This window comes from Tachyglossus aculeatus, chromosome X1 (assembly GCF_015852505.1).
Source record: "Tachyglossus aculeatus isolate mTacAcu1 chromosome X1, mTacAcu1.pri, whole genome shotgun sequence".
NCBI lineage: Eukaryota > Metazoa > Chordata > Mammalia > Monotremata > Tachyglossidae > Tachyglossus > Tachyglossus aculeatus.
The window spans coordinates 135355327-135372167 of record NC_052101.1 but is presented as its reverse complement, the minus strand read 5'-3'; the positions used below and the strand labels follow the sequence as shown (position 1 = coordinate 135372167).

General features: G+C 53.9%; 1 protein-coding gene across 2 annotated transcripts in view; it reads right to left on the bottom strand.

Annotated features, from left to right (window-relative positions):
• Positions 1-680: 680 nt before the first annotated feature.
• LINGO3 (leucine rich repeat and Ig domain containing 3) overlaps positions 681-16841 on the bottom strand; it is a 33884-nt gene continuing 17723 nt past the window's right edge. Inside the window, exons 1-2 of one of the 2 annotated variants that reach the window (XM_038772922.1) lie at positions 9441-9476; positions 681-2627 (exon numbers count right to left, since the gene is read on the bottom strand). In XM_038772922.1, coding sequence (XP_038628850.1) covers positions 752-2539 — 1788 coding nt within the window. In that variant the 5' untranslated portion in view covers positions 2540-2627; positions 9441-9476 and the 3' untranslated portion in view covers positions 681-751. Of the gene's footprint in view, positions 2628-9440; positions 9477-16841 lie in introns of those variants that run through there. The other variant, XM_038772921.1, reaches the window with a different exon arrangement.

The following is a 16841-nucleotide window of genomic DNA, read 5'->3' as shown; positions in this document are numbered from 1 at the left end:
GCACCCCCTGGGATCTGTGCGGCCAGCCCCAAAGATGGCAGCCACTCCCAATTTGACCAGGCCAGGCAGAACCCAGAAGGGCCAGCTGCCCTGGGACGTGGGAGTCAGGGCCCAGAGAATGGCTGATTCCAGGCCCCAGATGTCTTCCACAACCATCTATCAGGCCAGAAGGTAGGACGATGTGGGGGATGGGGAAGGAGCCTCGAGTTAGGCCCTCTGGCCCTGCCACTCTTCTGCAAGATGTTGCTTTGAAAACCTGAGAAAGGCACACAGCGTGCTCAGAGGAAACCCACTCAGAAGGCCACAGCAAATGATACTCTCATCCCCCTCGTGCCCCTCCCCTCCCACCACGAGCTCCAAGAAATGCATACTTGATTCCGAAAGGGCCCCCCTACCCTGGACCTACCTCTTCCCAGCATACATCTGGGGCTGGAATTTCTGTGCCACGGGTGGCCTCCTCCCTCCTCCCTCAGACCCACTGGAGCTTGGCAAAGCACTCTAGGATGCAGCAGAGGGTCTGGGGGAGAGAGGGGCCAAGAGGTCTCTGTTTTTGAGTGTGACTGCCCTGGGAGCTGAGGGGAGTGGGGACAGAGAGGGGGACCAGGATGGGGGAGGGGAGAGAGGAAAGTCTCTGGGGGGGCGGTGAGGAGGGGCAGCCCAGGCCAAGCCAGCCAGGGGGCAGAGCTGGGGAGGGGGCCAGGGGCGAGGGGTGGAGGGAGGGCCGGAGGGTGGAGATGAGCCTGGAGGCCACTCAGATCATCTTCATGTTGAACTTCCTAGCTCCGCCTTGGCCGGCGGCAGCAGCGGGCCCGTCCACCTTGCGGAAGGAGTACTCAACAGAGAAGTTGTTCTTGTGCTGACCCCGGCCCCGGCTCCAGACAAAGAGCAGCAGGAAGCAAAAGAGCACGACCCCGAGGAAGGTGATGCAGCCCATGGCCGTAGACACCAGGATGGTCTTGAGGTCCAGGGTGAACTTGAGCAGCACTTGTGTGTCGTTGCGGGCGGTGGCATTGGCCTCGCTGGGGCCCAGGGTCCGATTGGCTGGACTGCCCCTCACAGTCAGCGTGGCGAAGTAGGTGTCGTTGCCGCCGGCGTTGCTGGCGATGCAGATGTAGGTGCCGCTGTCCTGCGTGATGGTGGAGCGGATCTCCAGGGTGCCTCCGGGTAGGACGCTGGCCCTCCCGGAGCTCGTGGCCGTGATCACCCGGTGCCGGGGGGAGACCCACACGACGGCGGGGGCCGGCTGGCCCTCGGCCCGGCACAGGAAGGATACGGTCTGGCCCTGGCGGGCGCTGACATGCTGCAACTTCCGGTCGCGGATCTTGGGCTTCTGGCAGACAAAGTAGTCGAACAGCACGGAGTCGGGGAAGTCCCAGAGGGCATCGCCCCGGAGGGCGGCCGGGGAGGAGCAGGCGGGCCGCTGCCCGTCAAAGTTGAGCGTCTTGCGCCGCTGCAGGACCCAGAGTAGGCGGCAGTCGCAGGCCAGGGGGTTGCGGTCTACCCGCAGGGTCTCCAGTGTGTGAACTGAGTGGAAGGCGCCCTCCTCCAGGGTGGACAGCAGGTTGTCGGACAGGTTGAGCAGCCGCATCTGTCGCAGGCCCAGGAAGGCCTGGGGCTCGACCACGGCCAGCCGGGCCCCGGCCAGGTGCAGTTCCCGCAGGCGCAGCAGGTCGCGGAAGGCACCCCGGGGCACGGCCCCGATGGGGTTGTGCGAGAGGTTCAGGGTGGCCAGGTGAGCCAGGTGGCGCAGGGCGGCGGCAGGGATGGCGCTCACATTGGTGTGGGTGACGGACAGGGAGCTCAGGTTCAGGCCCCGCAGGCTTCCAGCTGCCAGGGCCCCCAGCAGGGGCCAGCTGTCGATCTCTAAGTGGTGCAGGTGGGGCAGATGGCCCAGGCTCTGCTCCTCCAGGGCAGCAATGCCCAGGTGGCGCAGGCGCAAGGCCTCCAGGCCCTGCAGTGGGGCCAGGGCCTCAGCCGACAGCGCCGTCAGGTTGCAGCGCTCCAGGGTCAGCTGGCGTAGGCCCAGCAGGCCGGCAAAGGCCCGTGGCGAGATGAACACTAGGTGGTTGTCGGCCACCTCCAGGCTACGGAGGCTCCGCAGACCCTGGAAGGTGAAGTCCAGCAGGATGACCAGCTGGTTCTCGCTCAGGTCCAGCAGGGTCAGGTTGGCCAGCTGGGCAAACACGCCTGGGGGGATCAGCTTCAGCTGGTTGCCCCGCAGCCGCAGGCTCCGCAGGTGGGGCAGGTGTCCGAAGGCCCCGGGCTCCACGTGGGCAATGATGTTCTCGCTCAGGTCCAACTCTTCCAACAGCGGGAAGGGGGCCAGGTCCCCCGGGTTCAGGCAGCGGATCCGGTTCTTGCTGAGTTCCAAGACACGCGTCTCGCTGGGGATACCCTCGGGAATGGAGGTGAGCCGCCGGCGCGGGCACGCCACCGTCCGCAGCTGGGGGGTGCAGTCGCAGCGGGCCGGGCAGCCCCCAGCTGGGGACGCCGCCCACAGCACCAGGAGGAGGCTCAGGAGCCGCAGCCAGAGGGGCATGGCGCGGGTGGCTTGAGGGGCACCTGGGGGGGAGTGCGTTGGGGCGAGGTGCGTGGTCTCAGCCCCGCATCACCATCCTCGCTGGCACCTGGTTGGGGGGGCAGGGGGAGGGGCGGGGGGAGAGAGAGAACAGGGTCACCGTTCCTGTTTCCAGGACCTGGATCAATCAATCAATCAATCGTATTTATTGAGCGCTTACTATGTGCAGAGCACTGTACTAAGCGCTTGGGAAGTACAAATTGGCAACACATAGAGGCAGTCCCTACCCAACAGTGGGCTCACAGTCTAAAAGGGGGAGACAGAGAACAGAACCAAACATACCAACAAAATAAAATAAATAGGATAGAAATGTACAAGTAAAATAAATAAATAAATAAATAAATAAATAAATAGAGTAATAAATATGTACAATCAATCAATCAATCAATCAATCGTATTTATTGAGCGCTTACTATGTGCAGAGCACTGTACTAAGCGCTTGGGAAGTACAAATTGGCATCACATAGAGACAGTCCCTACCCAACAGTGGGCTCACAGTCTAAAAGGGGGAGACAGAGAACAGAACCAAACATACCAACAAAATAAAATAAGTAGGATAGAAATGTACAAGTAAAATAAATAAATAAATAAATAAATAGAGTAATAAATATGTACAACCATATATACATATATACAGGTGCTGTGGGGAAGGGAAGGAGGTAAGACGGGGGGATGGAGAGGGGGACGAGGGGGAGAGGAAAGAAGGGGCTCAGTCTGGGAAGGCCTCCTGGAGGAGGTGAGCTCTCAGCAGGGCCTTGAAGGGAGGAAGAGAGCTAGCTTGGCGGATGGGCAGAGGGAGGGCATTCCAGGCCCGGGGGATGACGTGGGCCGGGGGTCGATGGTGGGACAGGCGAGAGCGAGGTACAGTGAGGAGATTAGTGGTGGAGGAGCGGAGGGTGCGGGCTGGGCAGTAGAAGGAGAGAAAGGAGGTGAGGTAGGAGGGGGCGAGGTGATGGAGAGCCTTGAAGCCAAGGGTGAGGAGTTTCTGCCTGATGCGCAGATTGATCGGTAGCCATTGGAGGTTTTTGAGGAGGGGAGTAATATGTCCAGAGCGTTTCTGGACAAAGATAATCTGGGCAGCAGCATGAAGTATGGATTGAAGTGGAGAGAGACACAAGGATGGGAGATCAGAGAGAAGGCTGGTGCAGTAGTCCAGACGGGATAGGATGAGAGCTTGAATGAGCAGGGTAGTGGTTTGGATGGAGAGGAAAGGGCGGATCTTGGCAATGTTGCGGAGCTGAGACCGGCAGGTTTTGGTGACGGCTTGGATGTGAGGGGTGAATGAGAAAGCGGAGTCGAGGATGACACCAAGGTTGCGGGCTTGTGAGACGGGAAGGATGGTAGTGCCGTCAACAGAGATGGGAAAGTCAGGGAGAGGACAAGGTTTGGGAGGGAAGACAAGGATCTCAGTCTTCGACATGTTGAGCTTTAGGTGGCGGGCGGACATCCAGATCGAGATGTCCTGAAGGCAGGAGGAGATGCGAGCCCGGAGGGAGGGGGAGAGAGCAGGGGCAGAGATGTAGATCTGGGTGTCATCAGCGTAGAGATGATAGTTGAAGCCGTGGGAGCGAATGAGGTCACCAAGGGAGTGAGTGTAGATTGAGAACAGAAGGGGACCAAGCACTGAACCTTGGGGAACCCCCACAGTAAGAGGATGGGAGGGGGAGGAGGAGCCTGCAAAAGAGACTGAGAAAGAACGACCGGAGAGATAAGAGGAGAACCAGGAGAGGACGGAGTCTGTGAAGCCAAGGTCAGATAGCGTGTTGAGGAGAAGGGGGTGGTCCACAGTGTCAAAGGCAGCTGAGAGGTCGAGGAGGATTAGGACAGAATATGAGCCGTTGGATTTGGCAAGCAGGAAGTCATTGGTGACCTTTGAGAGGGCAGTTTCCATGGAATGAAGGGGACGGAAGCCAGACTGGAGGGGGTCGAGGAGAGAGTTGTTGTTGAGGAATTCTAGGCAGCGCGTGTAGACAACTCGTTCAAGGAGTTTGGAAAGGAATGGTAGGAGGGATATGGGACGATAACTAGAAGGTGAGGTGGGGTCAAGAGAGGGTTTTTTTAGGATGGGAGAGACATGGGCATGTTTGAAGGCAGAGGGGAAGGAACCAGTGGAGAGTGAGCGGTTGAAGATGGTAGTTAAGGAGGGGAGAAGGGATGGAGCGAGAGATTTCATAAGATGAGAGGGAATGGGGTCAGAAGCACAGGTGGCCGGAGTAGCACTTGAGAGGAGGGAGGAGAGTTCCTCTGAGGATACCGCTGGGAAGGATGGGAGAGTAGCAGAGAGTGTTGAGAGCCGGGGGGATGGAGAAAGGGGGGAAGAGACTTTGGGGAGGTCGGACCTGATGGATTTAATTTTGTTAATGAAGTAGGAGGCCAGATCGTTGGGGGTGAGGGAAGGAGGAGGGGGAGGAACCGGGGGCCTGAGAAGGGAGTTGAATGTACGGAAGAGCTGGCGGGGGTGATGGGCATGGGTGTCAATAAGGGAGGAGAAATAGTTTTGTCTGGCAGAAGGGAGGGCTGAGTTAAGGCAGGAAAGGATAAACTTGAAGTGAACGAGGTTGGCATGGTGTTTAGACTTTCGCCAGCAGCGTTCGGCAGCTCGAGCATAAGAGCGAAGGAGGCGGACAGTGGCAGTGATCCAGGGCTGTGGGTTAGTGGTGCGAGAGCGGCGAAGGGAAAGGGGAGCAAGTGAGTCTAGCTGAGTAGAGAGGGTAGAGTTGAGAGCAGTAATCTGATCATCAAGACTGGGTAGAGAGGAGAGGGCGGCGAGGTGGGGTGTGAGGCGCTCCGAAAGATGGGTGGGGTCCAGAGAGCGGAGATCTCTGTGAGGGAGTAATACGGATTTACAGGGGAAAGGAGTGTGAGTGAGGAGGCAGGTGAGAAGATTATGATCAGAGAGAGGGATTACAGAGTTGGTGAGGGTGGACACAGAGCAGCGGTAGGAGATGATGAGGTCGAGGGTATGACCAAGTTGGTGAGTGGGCGAGGTGGGGTGGAGGAAGAGGTTGGCAGCGTCAAGGAGAGATAGAAGGCGGGCGGCAGAGGAGTCGTTAGGGATATCCATGTGGATATTGAAGTCTCCGAGGATCAGAGTGGGCATGGAGAAGGAGAGAAGGAAGGTGAGGAAGGGGTCAAAGTCGTTAAAGAAGTTGGAAGTGGGGCCGGGAGGGCGGTAGATGACGGCTACAAGAATCTGGAGGGGGTGGTAGAGGCGAATGATGTGGGCTTCAAAGGAAGGGAAGGAAAGGGAAGGGGGAGGAGGGATAGTGCGAAAGCAGGATCCCCCTCCACCTCCCCTCACCACCCCCCACCACCCTTCTAGGCCAACTCCATCGGGCCCCCATCATCAGAACAGCTCTGGGCCAGGTACAATACCCTAACGCCCCAAGGCCCACTCTCTGCCCAACCTAGGATGCTGGCTTTGTTGTGGGGTGGTAAGGGGGAGCTGGCCTATCTGCTCTTTCCAACATACCCCTTCAGTCCCGCACTCAACAGAGCCTCTGGAGAAGGGGGGCAGGGATGGAGCTAGGGGGACCGTGACTTTTCCCACCCCGGCTCTCCCCACTTTCAATGCCCTTCTAAAGTCCCATCTCCTTCAGCAGGGCTTCGGGGATTCATTCCCGGCTCCCCAGTCCTGCAAGACCAACATCCTCCCTAAGCACTTGGATACTTTGCCTTAACCCTCTATCTTCAGAACTCATGGACATATTGATGTTTTGTTATTTGAACCTGTCCATCCATTGCTATTTATTCAGCTAGTCCATCCTGACATATTTGTGCTGTTTCCCATTATATCCTGCTTCTTCCTCTTGCTTCCACTGTTTGGGAATCCTCTTTGTCTTCTCCCATTAGCTGGTATGCACCCTGAGGGCAGGACCACTTATCCTGCTTCTGCTGAACTCTCTCAAGTGCTTAGTGCAGAATTCTCCCCTCAGCAAGCATTCAGTGCACACCACCCTTTGGCCAGATATGTTGGATGCCTGAGCGTGCTGCTGCTGCTCTGGAGAGCCGAGGTGAGGGATGGATGGTCGGACCCCTGGACTCCAAGGATACCTCTCTCGGTGACAAAGCAGCTAGACTCAGAGGCAGTGCTGGTGACCCTCTTTTCCCCCACTGGGCTCAAGTCCCTATTCCTCCCTCTCAGCACCAGCTCTCTGCACTTTCTGCAAATCTCCAAGCCCTAGCTAGGTCATGTGGGGCCTCCACACTTCAGCTCCAGCTCCCCAGAGTTATAAAGAACTTCATTTAGGCTGGGCAAGAGGCTTAAATCCCAGCAGTCTCTTCGGGAAAAGTCAGCTTCAATGGGTTCCTGGCCCCCAGAACTCGCTCAGCCCCCAGTGAGTTTAGGTCAGATGGAGCAGATGGGAACAGATATGGCAAGGAGACAAGGGAAACTGGAACCCTGAGTCTTGGCCTAGTTCCCAGGAAGTGGCTGAGAGGGAAGGAGGTCAGCATCAGCCCCAGTTTCCCTCATGGAGCCCGCATCCTCCCATCCTCACATCTGATACACACCCTATCAACCAGGCACATGCACACACATGCATGTGTGAGCACACACACACACACATACACACACACACAATGACAAACTAGTAGACTGACAAACCCAACCAGGGACCTCCCTTACCATTTTATGGAAACCCTCACCTGCCCCACTACACTTACCCCAGGGACACACACTTCACTCCTCCTTCCTTTTCTGCCCCTCTCTCTCCATCATCCTCCTTCTGTCTTCCAAAGCACAGTCCTCTGTGGTTCCCCATATCCACGGAACCAATGCCATCAGACCCTCAATTCCTGCAATATACACAGACACCCATGCATGCTCACACACAGATGCACACACGCACACATAAACAGGCGCATTCATTCAATCGTATTTATTGAGCGCTTACTATGTGCACAGCACTGTACTAAACTCTTGGGAAGTATAAGTCGGCAACATATAGAGACGGTCCCTACCCAACAACAGTCACATACCTGCACATACCCCCAGCCTCCCTCACCCCTCCTTGTCCCTCTCCCTTCTCTGGGAGCCGCATTCAGTGGGAATATTTTCAAGTCAATTACCCTCAAGGTCAGCAGAGCTGCTGCTGCTACTGCTGTTTTGTGGGGATTGATACAGTTTGAGCCTTTTTATCCTCCTATTAAGTTTCCAACAATTCTCACTGCCAGAGAGCTTTTTCTGAAATAGCTGCATTTATAGTGGCAGGAGTTCAATATTGCAGCCTGGGCTGGGCTGGGCTGGGCAGGGCAGGGCAGGGCAGGGTGACAGGGCAAGGGACTTACCGTGGAGGTGGGATTGCCACTTGGGGAAGAGTCTCTGATTTCCAGACAGAAAGTTCCTTGTGGTCAGGAAGAGAATGGGCTGGAGTCCCAAGGAATGTCCCCATGTTTCAGTGTTCCCAAGGTCTGAGGCCTGGTCCTCCTGGTGCCTCAGTTCCCCCCTCCCCCACCATCCCCAATGGAGTTGGCTCTGGCCACAGGCCAGGGAGGAGGGAAGAAGCACCCCAGGGGCTCTGCTGCCACTTGAGCTCATTGTGCTCTGGTCCTAGAGAATGTTCACTGATGGTCTGTCTGTCTGACAGTCTGGCCATCTGACGGTCTGAGTGCAAAGAGCTGTAATGATCATTCCAGACCTATTATTCAACCTTTTGAAATGACAGATTTGACTGAATGGGGAACCCACTTTTCCCCATGGAACTGGAGCATAGTGTCTCTGGCTTGGTTGTTCTCTAGAGATGCAAGTGTCTGTTTTCATGCTTGGTTCACACTGCGGTGGGGCTGGGCTGGACCTGGGCTGGACCTGGTCTGGGCCAAGCTGTGCTGCAGGATCCTAGCTCCCTACCTGCACCCAGGAAAGGCTGGAGGTCCTTGGGCTAAGACACAGTCGCCCTCCAAGTTTCTCTTTCTTTTCATTCTCAACCTAAAACCTCTTCTTCTGCCCCTTGTGGGTGAGGGACATATCTGTTTTGGGCCCCAGACAACAAGCTGTCACGGGCCCTGAGTGGGTGACCTTGGATTATCCTTTGCGCATGCAGCTGGAAACTCATTACAGCCCATGTGAGGACTGGTAGCAGGGCCCATGACCACTGCCCACTGCCTGGGGCTGGGGCTGCCCTCCCTCTCTGCCAAGGCCAGAGCTCTGGTCTGGCATAGTTGCATTTTAAGATATGGCCAATGTCAGCTGCCCATGCTGTTCTTCCCTTCCCCAGCCACCCCCATACCTCTGAGGATGGTCGGTAGCAGGCTGCCCAGCTGGGCTGGCAAACAGAAGCCACTGACTTCTCTCTGTGCTCGACCATTGCCTCCTCTCCTCAGCTTGTCTCCTTTGCAGCTATTTGGGGTACCACACCCCTCCTTTCCTGGCTCCTGTCCTCCCTGCCCCCACAGCTCCCAACTGCCCCACGACAGTGGAGCTCAGAGCTCACTGACTGTCAGATCCCTTGCTGCCATTGCTGCTGCACCACTGCCAACACCGCTACAGACTTCCCAGCCAGGGTCTTGGACTTGGGCTGGATCAGACTCCCTGTCTCCAAGCCTTCACAGAGGGCACTGTCCTGGTCACCTACACTGGGGGCCGAGGGACATGTGTGTGTCATGGGAAGAACCAGAATAGGGCCAGCGTAAGGGTGGAGTGGGTCATTTGATCCTGGTGACTTCCCAAGTGCTCAGTGCAGGGCTTGGCTTCCCAAGTAAGAGTTCAATGAATGCCATGGATGGATGGACGGATGGATGGATTGATTTCCTTTGCACCCCTCCCCCCTGCCACCAACTCCCTTCCCTCTAAGTTTCTCTGGGCTGGTTGGAGTGGGGACGACTCGAGTCACGTAGTAGAGTGGGGTCAACATAGTGCCATTACCTGGGTGTCTGTGGGGGCCCTCTGAGTACAGGTGTGTCAGAGCTTTGTCTCTGTCTGGAAGAAGGCTTGGTTCCCTCCCCCTTGACACCCCTCTCCCCCTCCCCCTGAGCCCTCCTGTCTCACTGAAGGAAGAACATGAAACCAAGGAAATGGCAGCAACAATGTCAAGAGGGTTGCCTAGCAACTGGCAGAGAGAAGGCAACCTCCTTCTCAGGCAGGTGTGTGGGGGCTGAGGGTGCCCCCAGGAGAGAACTCTTCACCCTCCTTCCCCGCAGCTCCATCAGTGAGAGGCCTCTGGGGCCTAGACTGGGGTGGGTGGGGAGATGGCAGGGGAAGGAATGGCAGGGGGCAGGGGGGAGAGGGACCCAGGAGCTCACCTACTCTGTGAGTTCCGGTCAGAGAAGGGGAAATGACTGGCCTGTTGAGGCAAGGTCCTGACTTGAAAAAGCCTAATTTGCACCTGACTTTCCCAGCCCCAGTACCAGATGCTTCCTGAGTTCATTTCCCAACCCTCACAGGGACCATAAGTGGGTGGAGCCATGCCAAGCCAGGGGCAGAGAGCTAGGAACTTGATCCTTGACTCTTCATGCACCTTTCTGTTAAGGTGGCGGGGCCAGGCTGGCAGGCTCAGGCAGGGCTGGACAGGTAGTGTGGGAGCCTGCAGCTCAGGGAAAGGGCTCCCCGCCTCAGTTTTTCTCCACAAAAGAACTCACTCACCCCTGTCCTGCTCATAAAGCTTCAGACTGAAGTGGTCAAGCAGGGATCCACCTTAGAGGTGCCTCAGGCCAGTGGCCAGGGTCCATAACGGCAGCACCAGTGTGACAGGGATCACTGAAGGGGCAGGGGAGGCAGCTGGGAGAGGACGGCAGGCTGCCACCGTCCATGACATCATCTGTCCAAACCTAGGGCCGTCATGAGCCCAAGCCCAGAGGAACGGCACACATGGAGGCCAAAGTAGACTTACTCCTAATCCCTCCTGTGGGTGAGGGGGAGGTGAGGTGGGAAGGGACATTTTAGTCTCCCTTTTCCCACTGTGTTTTCTAGGGCCCCGGGGTAGGGGTGGGATGCTGGGAAAAGAGAGAGAGAGAGAGAGAGAGAGAGAGAGAGAGAGAGAGAGAGAGAGAGAGAGAGAGAGAGGAGAGAGAGAGAGAGAGAGAGAGAGAGAGAGAGAGAGAGAGAGAGAGAGAGAGAGAGAAAATCAATAGAAGTCAGAGACCTGGGGAGGAGTAACTGATTCCATTATTGATTCAACTATTTATTTTGTCCTGCTAAATCCCTGTTCTCCTTCCTGCTCCCACTATTGTATATAATCTCAGTTTCCCCATCTCCCCAGCCACTTGGGAGGCTGCTGGGAGTTGGTGCTAAGGAAAAATGGAAAGTGTCCGGACCAGGGTTGTAGTTGGTCTTGGGGCAGAGGACAGGTAGGAGACCCTCTGATTTGACTGGGGTGGCCTCGGGAAGGAAGGGTTGGAGCCCTCTGACACTCCCAAGTTTACTTCCCCCCACTTTTTCTTGAGACACAAAGCACCCTGGGGCTCTCCCTCTTCCTGGTGCAGGGCTTCCCAGGCAGCTCTGAGCTGAGGATTTTCTAGGAGCCTGAGGGAGCAGCTGAGACTTTGGGACACTGAGGATAAGGGAACACAGAGAAATGGGGCTTGGGGGGGGGGGGATTGTTCCCCTCTGCTGCCTTCACAACCCCTGTCTGGTCAGGGATGGGGAGGGGTCCTGGAGGTCAGAGCCCCCCACTGGGGGCTGGCTTCTTTTGAGGGTCCCCACCACCCAGGCCTGGCCCCTAAATCCCAGGGTCCCAGGACCCTGCCCCTGCCAGCCCCCAAGTTCTGCCTGGAAACCTGCCATCCTTCCCACCTGGAACTGCCACTCAGAGCACTTGTGCAGGAACAGGGCTGTGGGGGTGAGATCTCTGCAGCCAGAATCCCCAGTCGTGACACCAACCTCCCTCCCTCTGCTTTCCCCTACTCTGCTACTCTGCCTCTCTGCCTTGCCCAGGGGCTGCCAGAGTCCTGGGGCCTGAGAGAGAGGGAAGCTGGCCCCAATTTGGGTCAACAGGAGTGTGCGGGTGGGGGCAATGGGGTGGGGGTGGGGGCCCGAGAAATTAGAAGGAGGGAGAGAGGGGAGGCTCTGAGTCAATACCGGCACTGTGGCAGCAACCCTTTCTTTCCCACTGGCTTTCTGCTCCTCAGGCTGGAGGAAGAGACAGTACAATCCAGGGGACAGAATCCTAGAATGGTGGTAGGGGAGGGCCTCCAGAGGGGCAACTGGCATCTGGTCCCTCCCAGCATCCTGGCCTGGTTGGGGGGGGGGGTGGAGGTGCAGGGGGAAGAGAGGACACACTCAGAGCTGAGAGACTCATGAATTGAGACTCCTGGGGCTGGTGCCAGAAAAGAAGAGATGACTTCCTTGGGAGATGTTTGCCAAGTTGGCTCCAGGGGATGAGAGCAGATGAGGACTGGGGTGGGAAAGCCTTGACTTGGGGTCTCCACTCCCCCTCCTCTTTGGTAGAAAGCACGGGGGCTGCTGGAGGGGAAGAGGGGAGAGAAATACAAGGGAAAATGGAGGGATGGCTTCAACCACCATCTCTATGAGGGTGATTCCCAAATCTGTATCTCCAGTCCAGTCGTATTTCCTCCTGCCTTCAGGACATTTCTACTTGGATGTCCCACTGACACCTCAAACTCAACATGTCCGAAACAGAACTCCTCGTCTTCCCACCCAGACTCTGTCCTCCCTTTGACATTCCCATCACTGTAGACAGCACTACCATCCTCCCTCTACCACAAGCATCTAACCTTAACATTATCCTCACCTCATCTCTCATTCAATATTCGATCTGTCACCAAACTCTGTCAGTCCTACCTTCATTACATCACTAAAGTCTACCCTTTCCTCTCCATCCAAGCTGCTACTGCGCTGATCCAAGCACTTATCCTATCCCATTTTGACTGCTTCATCAGCCTCTGCTCTGACCTCCTGGCCACCTGCCTCTCCCCACTCCAGTCCATACTTTACTCTGCTGTCTGGTTAATTTTTCTAAAAAACCTTTCAGTCCATGCTTCCCCACTCCTCAAAATCCTCCAGTGATTGCCCATCCACCTATGCATCAAACAGAAACTCCTTACCATCAGCTTTAAAGCAATCACCTTGCTCCTTCTATCTTACCTCTGATTTCCTGCTACAACCTAGCATTTTCACTTCAGTACTCTCTTTACCTCGATCTTGTCTATCCCACCGCCAACCACTAGCCCAGGTCCTTCCTTTGGCCTGGAAATCCCTCCCCCTCCATACATAACAGGCCACCATTCTCTCCACCTTCAAAGCCTTATTAAAATCGCATCTCCTCCAAGAGGCCTTCCCTGACTAAACCCTCATTTCCCCTACTCCCTCACCCTTCTGTGTTACCCTGGCACTTGGATTTACACCTTTTATTCACCCTACCCTCAGCTGCACAGCACTTTTGTACATATCTGTAATTGAATTTAATGTCTGTCTCCCCCTCTAGACTGTAAACTCCTTGTGGGCAGGGAACATGTCTACCACTACTGTTGTATTGTGCTCTCCCAAGCACTTTCTACAGTGCTGTGCACATAGTAAGTGCTCAGGAAATGTCATTGATGATGACATCACCCATCCACCCATCACAGTGCTTAGCACAGTGCCCTGCACATAGTAAGTGCTCAATACATTTAATTGATTGATTGGGTGGGTTGTGGGAGGAGGTGACAGCACCTTCCCTGTTTCAGGGCAAGGGTCTGGGGCAGCCAATAATCACTCCAGCCAGTCACTGACCAGGACAGCTCCACTTGGATGGCTTGCAGGCACATCAACTCTCTGCAGGTCTAAACTACACTCCTCCTAGGAATTTCCCATCTCTGTCGATAACAACACCATTTTCCCTGTCCCCAAAGCTCAGAACCTTGGTGTCATCCTAGGTCACTCACTGTCATTCAACTCTCAATCAATCAATCAATCAATCGTATTTATTGAGTGCTTACTGTGTGCAGAGCACTGTACTAAGCGCTTGGGAAGTACAAGTTGGCAACATATAGAGACAGTCCCTACCCAACAGTGGGCTCACAGTCTAGAAGGGGGAGACAGAGAACAAAACCAAACATATTAAGAAAATAAAATAAATAGAATAGATATGTACAAGTAAAATAAATAGAGTAATAAATATGTACAAACATATATACAGGTGCATATATATACATATCCAGTCACTTGTCAAATTCTGTTGGTTTTTCCCCTCTATTTCTCCTAACCATCTCTTCCACTCACCCAATAGCTACCACCCTGGTCCAAACTCTGGTCATATCATGGCTGGACTGCTGTATTGGCCTCCTTGCTGATCTGCCTGCCTCCCACCTCTCCCCTCTTCAGTCCAGACTTCCTTCTGCTGCCCAGTTCATTTTCTACATTGTCTTTGTGCACATGCCTCTCCACTCCTCAGAAACCTTCATTGGGTATCCATTCCTCTCCTCATCAAGTAGAAGCTCCTGACTGTCAGCTTTAGAGCACACCATCATTTATTCATTCAATCGGATTTATTGAGTGCTTACTGTGTGCAGAGCACTGTACTAAGCACTTGGGAAGTACAAGTCAGCAACATATAGAGACGGTCCCTGCCCAACAACGGGCTCACAGTCTAGAAAGGGGAGACAGACAAAACAAAACATGTAGACAGGTGTCAAAACCGTCAGAATAAATAGAATCATAGCTCTCTCCCTACTATTTATTGTATTGTACTTTCCTAAATGCTTAGGCCAGTGCTCTGCACACAGTAAGTGCTCAATAAATACCACTGATTAATTGATTATCCTTGCTCCTCTGCCACTACACCCCAGCTCGCACATTTCATTCCTCTAAAGCCAATTTACTCAAATTGCCTCATTCTTGTCTTTCTTACCTCTGACCTCAGGCTCACACCCTCCCTTCTGCCTGGAACTCCCTCTCCCTTCACAGCCTCTGTAACCTTGGCATTATCCTAGACTTATCTCTCTCATTCAACACACATATTCAATCTGTCATCAAATCCAGTAGGTTCAACCTTCACAACACTGCTGAAATCTGCCCTTTCCTCTCCATCCAAACTGTTAGCACGTTAATCCAAGCACTTATCCTCTTGCCTTGACTGCTGCATCAGCCTCCTTGCTGATCTCAGCCTCCTTGCTGATCTCCCTGCCTCCTGTCTCTCCCCACTCCAATCCATACTAGACCCTGCTGCCCAGGTAATTTTTCTACAAAACCCTTCAGTTCATGTTTCCCCACTCCTCAAATACCTTCAGTGGTTGCCCATTCACCTCTGCATCAAACAGAAACTCCTTACCGTAGGCTTCAAAGCATTCAGTCACCCTCCTACCTTAATGCCCTGATTTCCTACTGCAACCCAGCCTGCACACTTTGCTCCTCTAATGACAGCCTTCTCACTGTACCTTGATCTCATCTATCTTGCCGCTGACCTCTCACCCATAACCTGCCTCTGGCCTGGAGCTCCCTCCCTATTCTTATTCGACAAACAATCACTTTCCCCACCTTTGAAGCCCTAATGAAGGCACATTTTAAATTCACGTTATAAATTATTTATTTATATTAATGTATCTTTCCCCCTCCAGACTGTAAGCTCATTATGAACAGAGAACATGTCCGCTAATTCTGTTTCCCAAGTGCTTAGTTCAGTGTCCTGTACATAGTAAATGCTCAATAAATACTATTGATTGATTGATCTCCTCCATGAGGCCTTCCCCAACTAGGCCCATATTTCCTCTTCTCCTACTCCCTTCTGCATTGCCCTCACAGTTAGATTTGCTCCTTTTATTCCCCCTCCCTCAGCCTCAGCACTTATGTACATATCCATAATTGATTTATTTATATTAATGTCTTTCTCCCCACTAGACTGTAAGCTCATGGGCAGGGAACATGTCTACCAACTCTGTTATACTGCTCTCTCCCAAGTGTTTAGTATAGTGCTTTGCACACAGTAAGTGCTCAGTAAATATGATTGATTGATTGATTGACTGATTGACCAAAGCTTTCTCCATCTTCAGAGCCTTCTTAAAGTTCCATCTCCTTTAGGTAGCTTTCCAAGAATAAGCACCACCTTTCCAGGTTGCATCCACCCAACAGTCACCTTTAGTATTTAATGTTTCCATACCTTATGCACACACTGATGCCCATTCTTGACTTAAATTGACTTATTCATTTAATAATAATAATAATAATAATGATGATGATGGCATTTATTAAGCGCTTACTATGTGCAAAGCACAAACCCTGCCCTCTCCCTGACTTTCCCATCACTGTTGACGGCACAACCATCCTTCCCGTCTCACAAGCCCGCAAACTTGGTGTCATCCTCGACTCCGCTCTCTCATTCACCCCTCACATCCAAGCCGTCACCAAAACCTGCCGGTCTCAGCTCCACAACATTGCCAAGATCCGCCCTTTCCTCTCCATCCAAACTGCTACCCTGCTCATTCAAGCTCTCATCCTATCCCGTCTGGACTACTGCATCAGCCTTCTCTCTGATCTCCCAGCCTCGTGTCTCTCCCCACTTCAATCCATACTTCATGCTGCTGCCCGGATTGTCTTTGTCCAGAAACGCTCTGGGCATGTTACTCCGCTCCTCAAAAATCTCCAGTGGCTACCAATCAATCTGCGCATCAGGCAGAAACTCCTCACCCTTGGCTTCAAGGCTCTCCATCACCTTGCCCCCTCCTACCTCACCTCCCTTCTCTCCTTCTACAGCCCAGCCCGCACCCTCCGCTCCTCTGCCGCTAATCTCCTCACTGTGCCTCGTTCTCGCCTGTCCCGCCGTCGACCCCTGGCCCACGTCATCCCCCTGGCCTGGAATGCCCTCCCTCCCCACATCCGCCAAGCTAGCTCTCTTCCTCCCTTCAAGGCCCTACTGAGAGCTCACCTCCTCCAGGAGGCTTTCCAAGACTGAGCCCCCTCCTTCCTCTCCCCCTCGTGCCCCTCTCCATCCCCCCCATCTTACCTCCTTCCCTTCCCCACAGCACCTGTATATATGTATATATGTTTGTACATATTTATTACTCTATTTATTTATTTATTTTACTTGTACATATCTATTCTATTTATTTTATTTTGTTAATATGTTTGGTTTTGTTCGCTGTCTCCCCCTTCTAGACTGTGAGCCCACTGTTGGGTAGGGACTGTCTCTATATGTTGCCAACTTGTACTTCCCAAGCGCTTAGTACAGTGCTCTGCACACAGTAAGCACTCAATAAATACGATTGATTGATTGATTGATTGGGGAGGTTACAAGGTAATCAGGTTGTCCCATGTGGGGCTCAGAGTCTTAATCCCCATTTTACAGATGAGGGAACTGAGGCACAGAGAAGTGAAGTGACTCGCCCAAAGTCACAC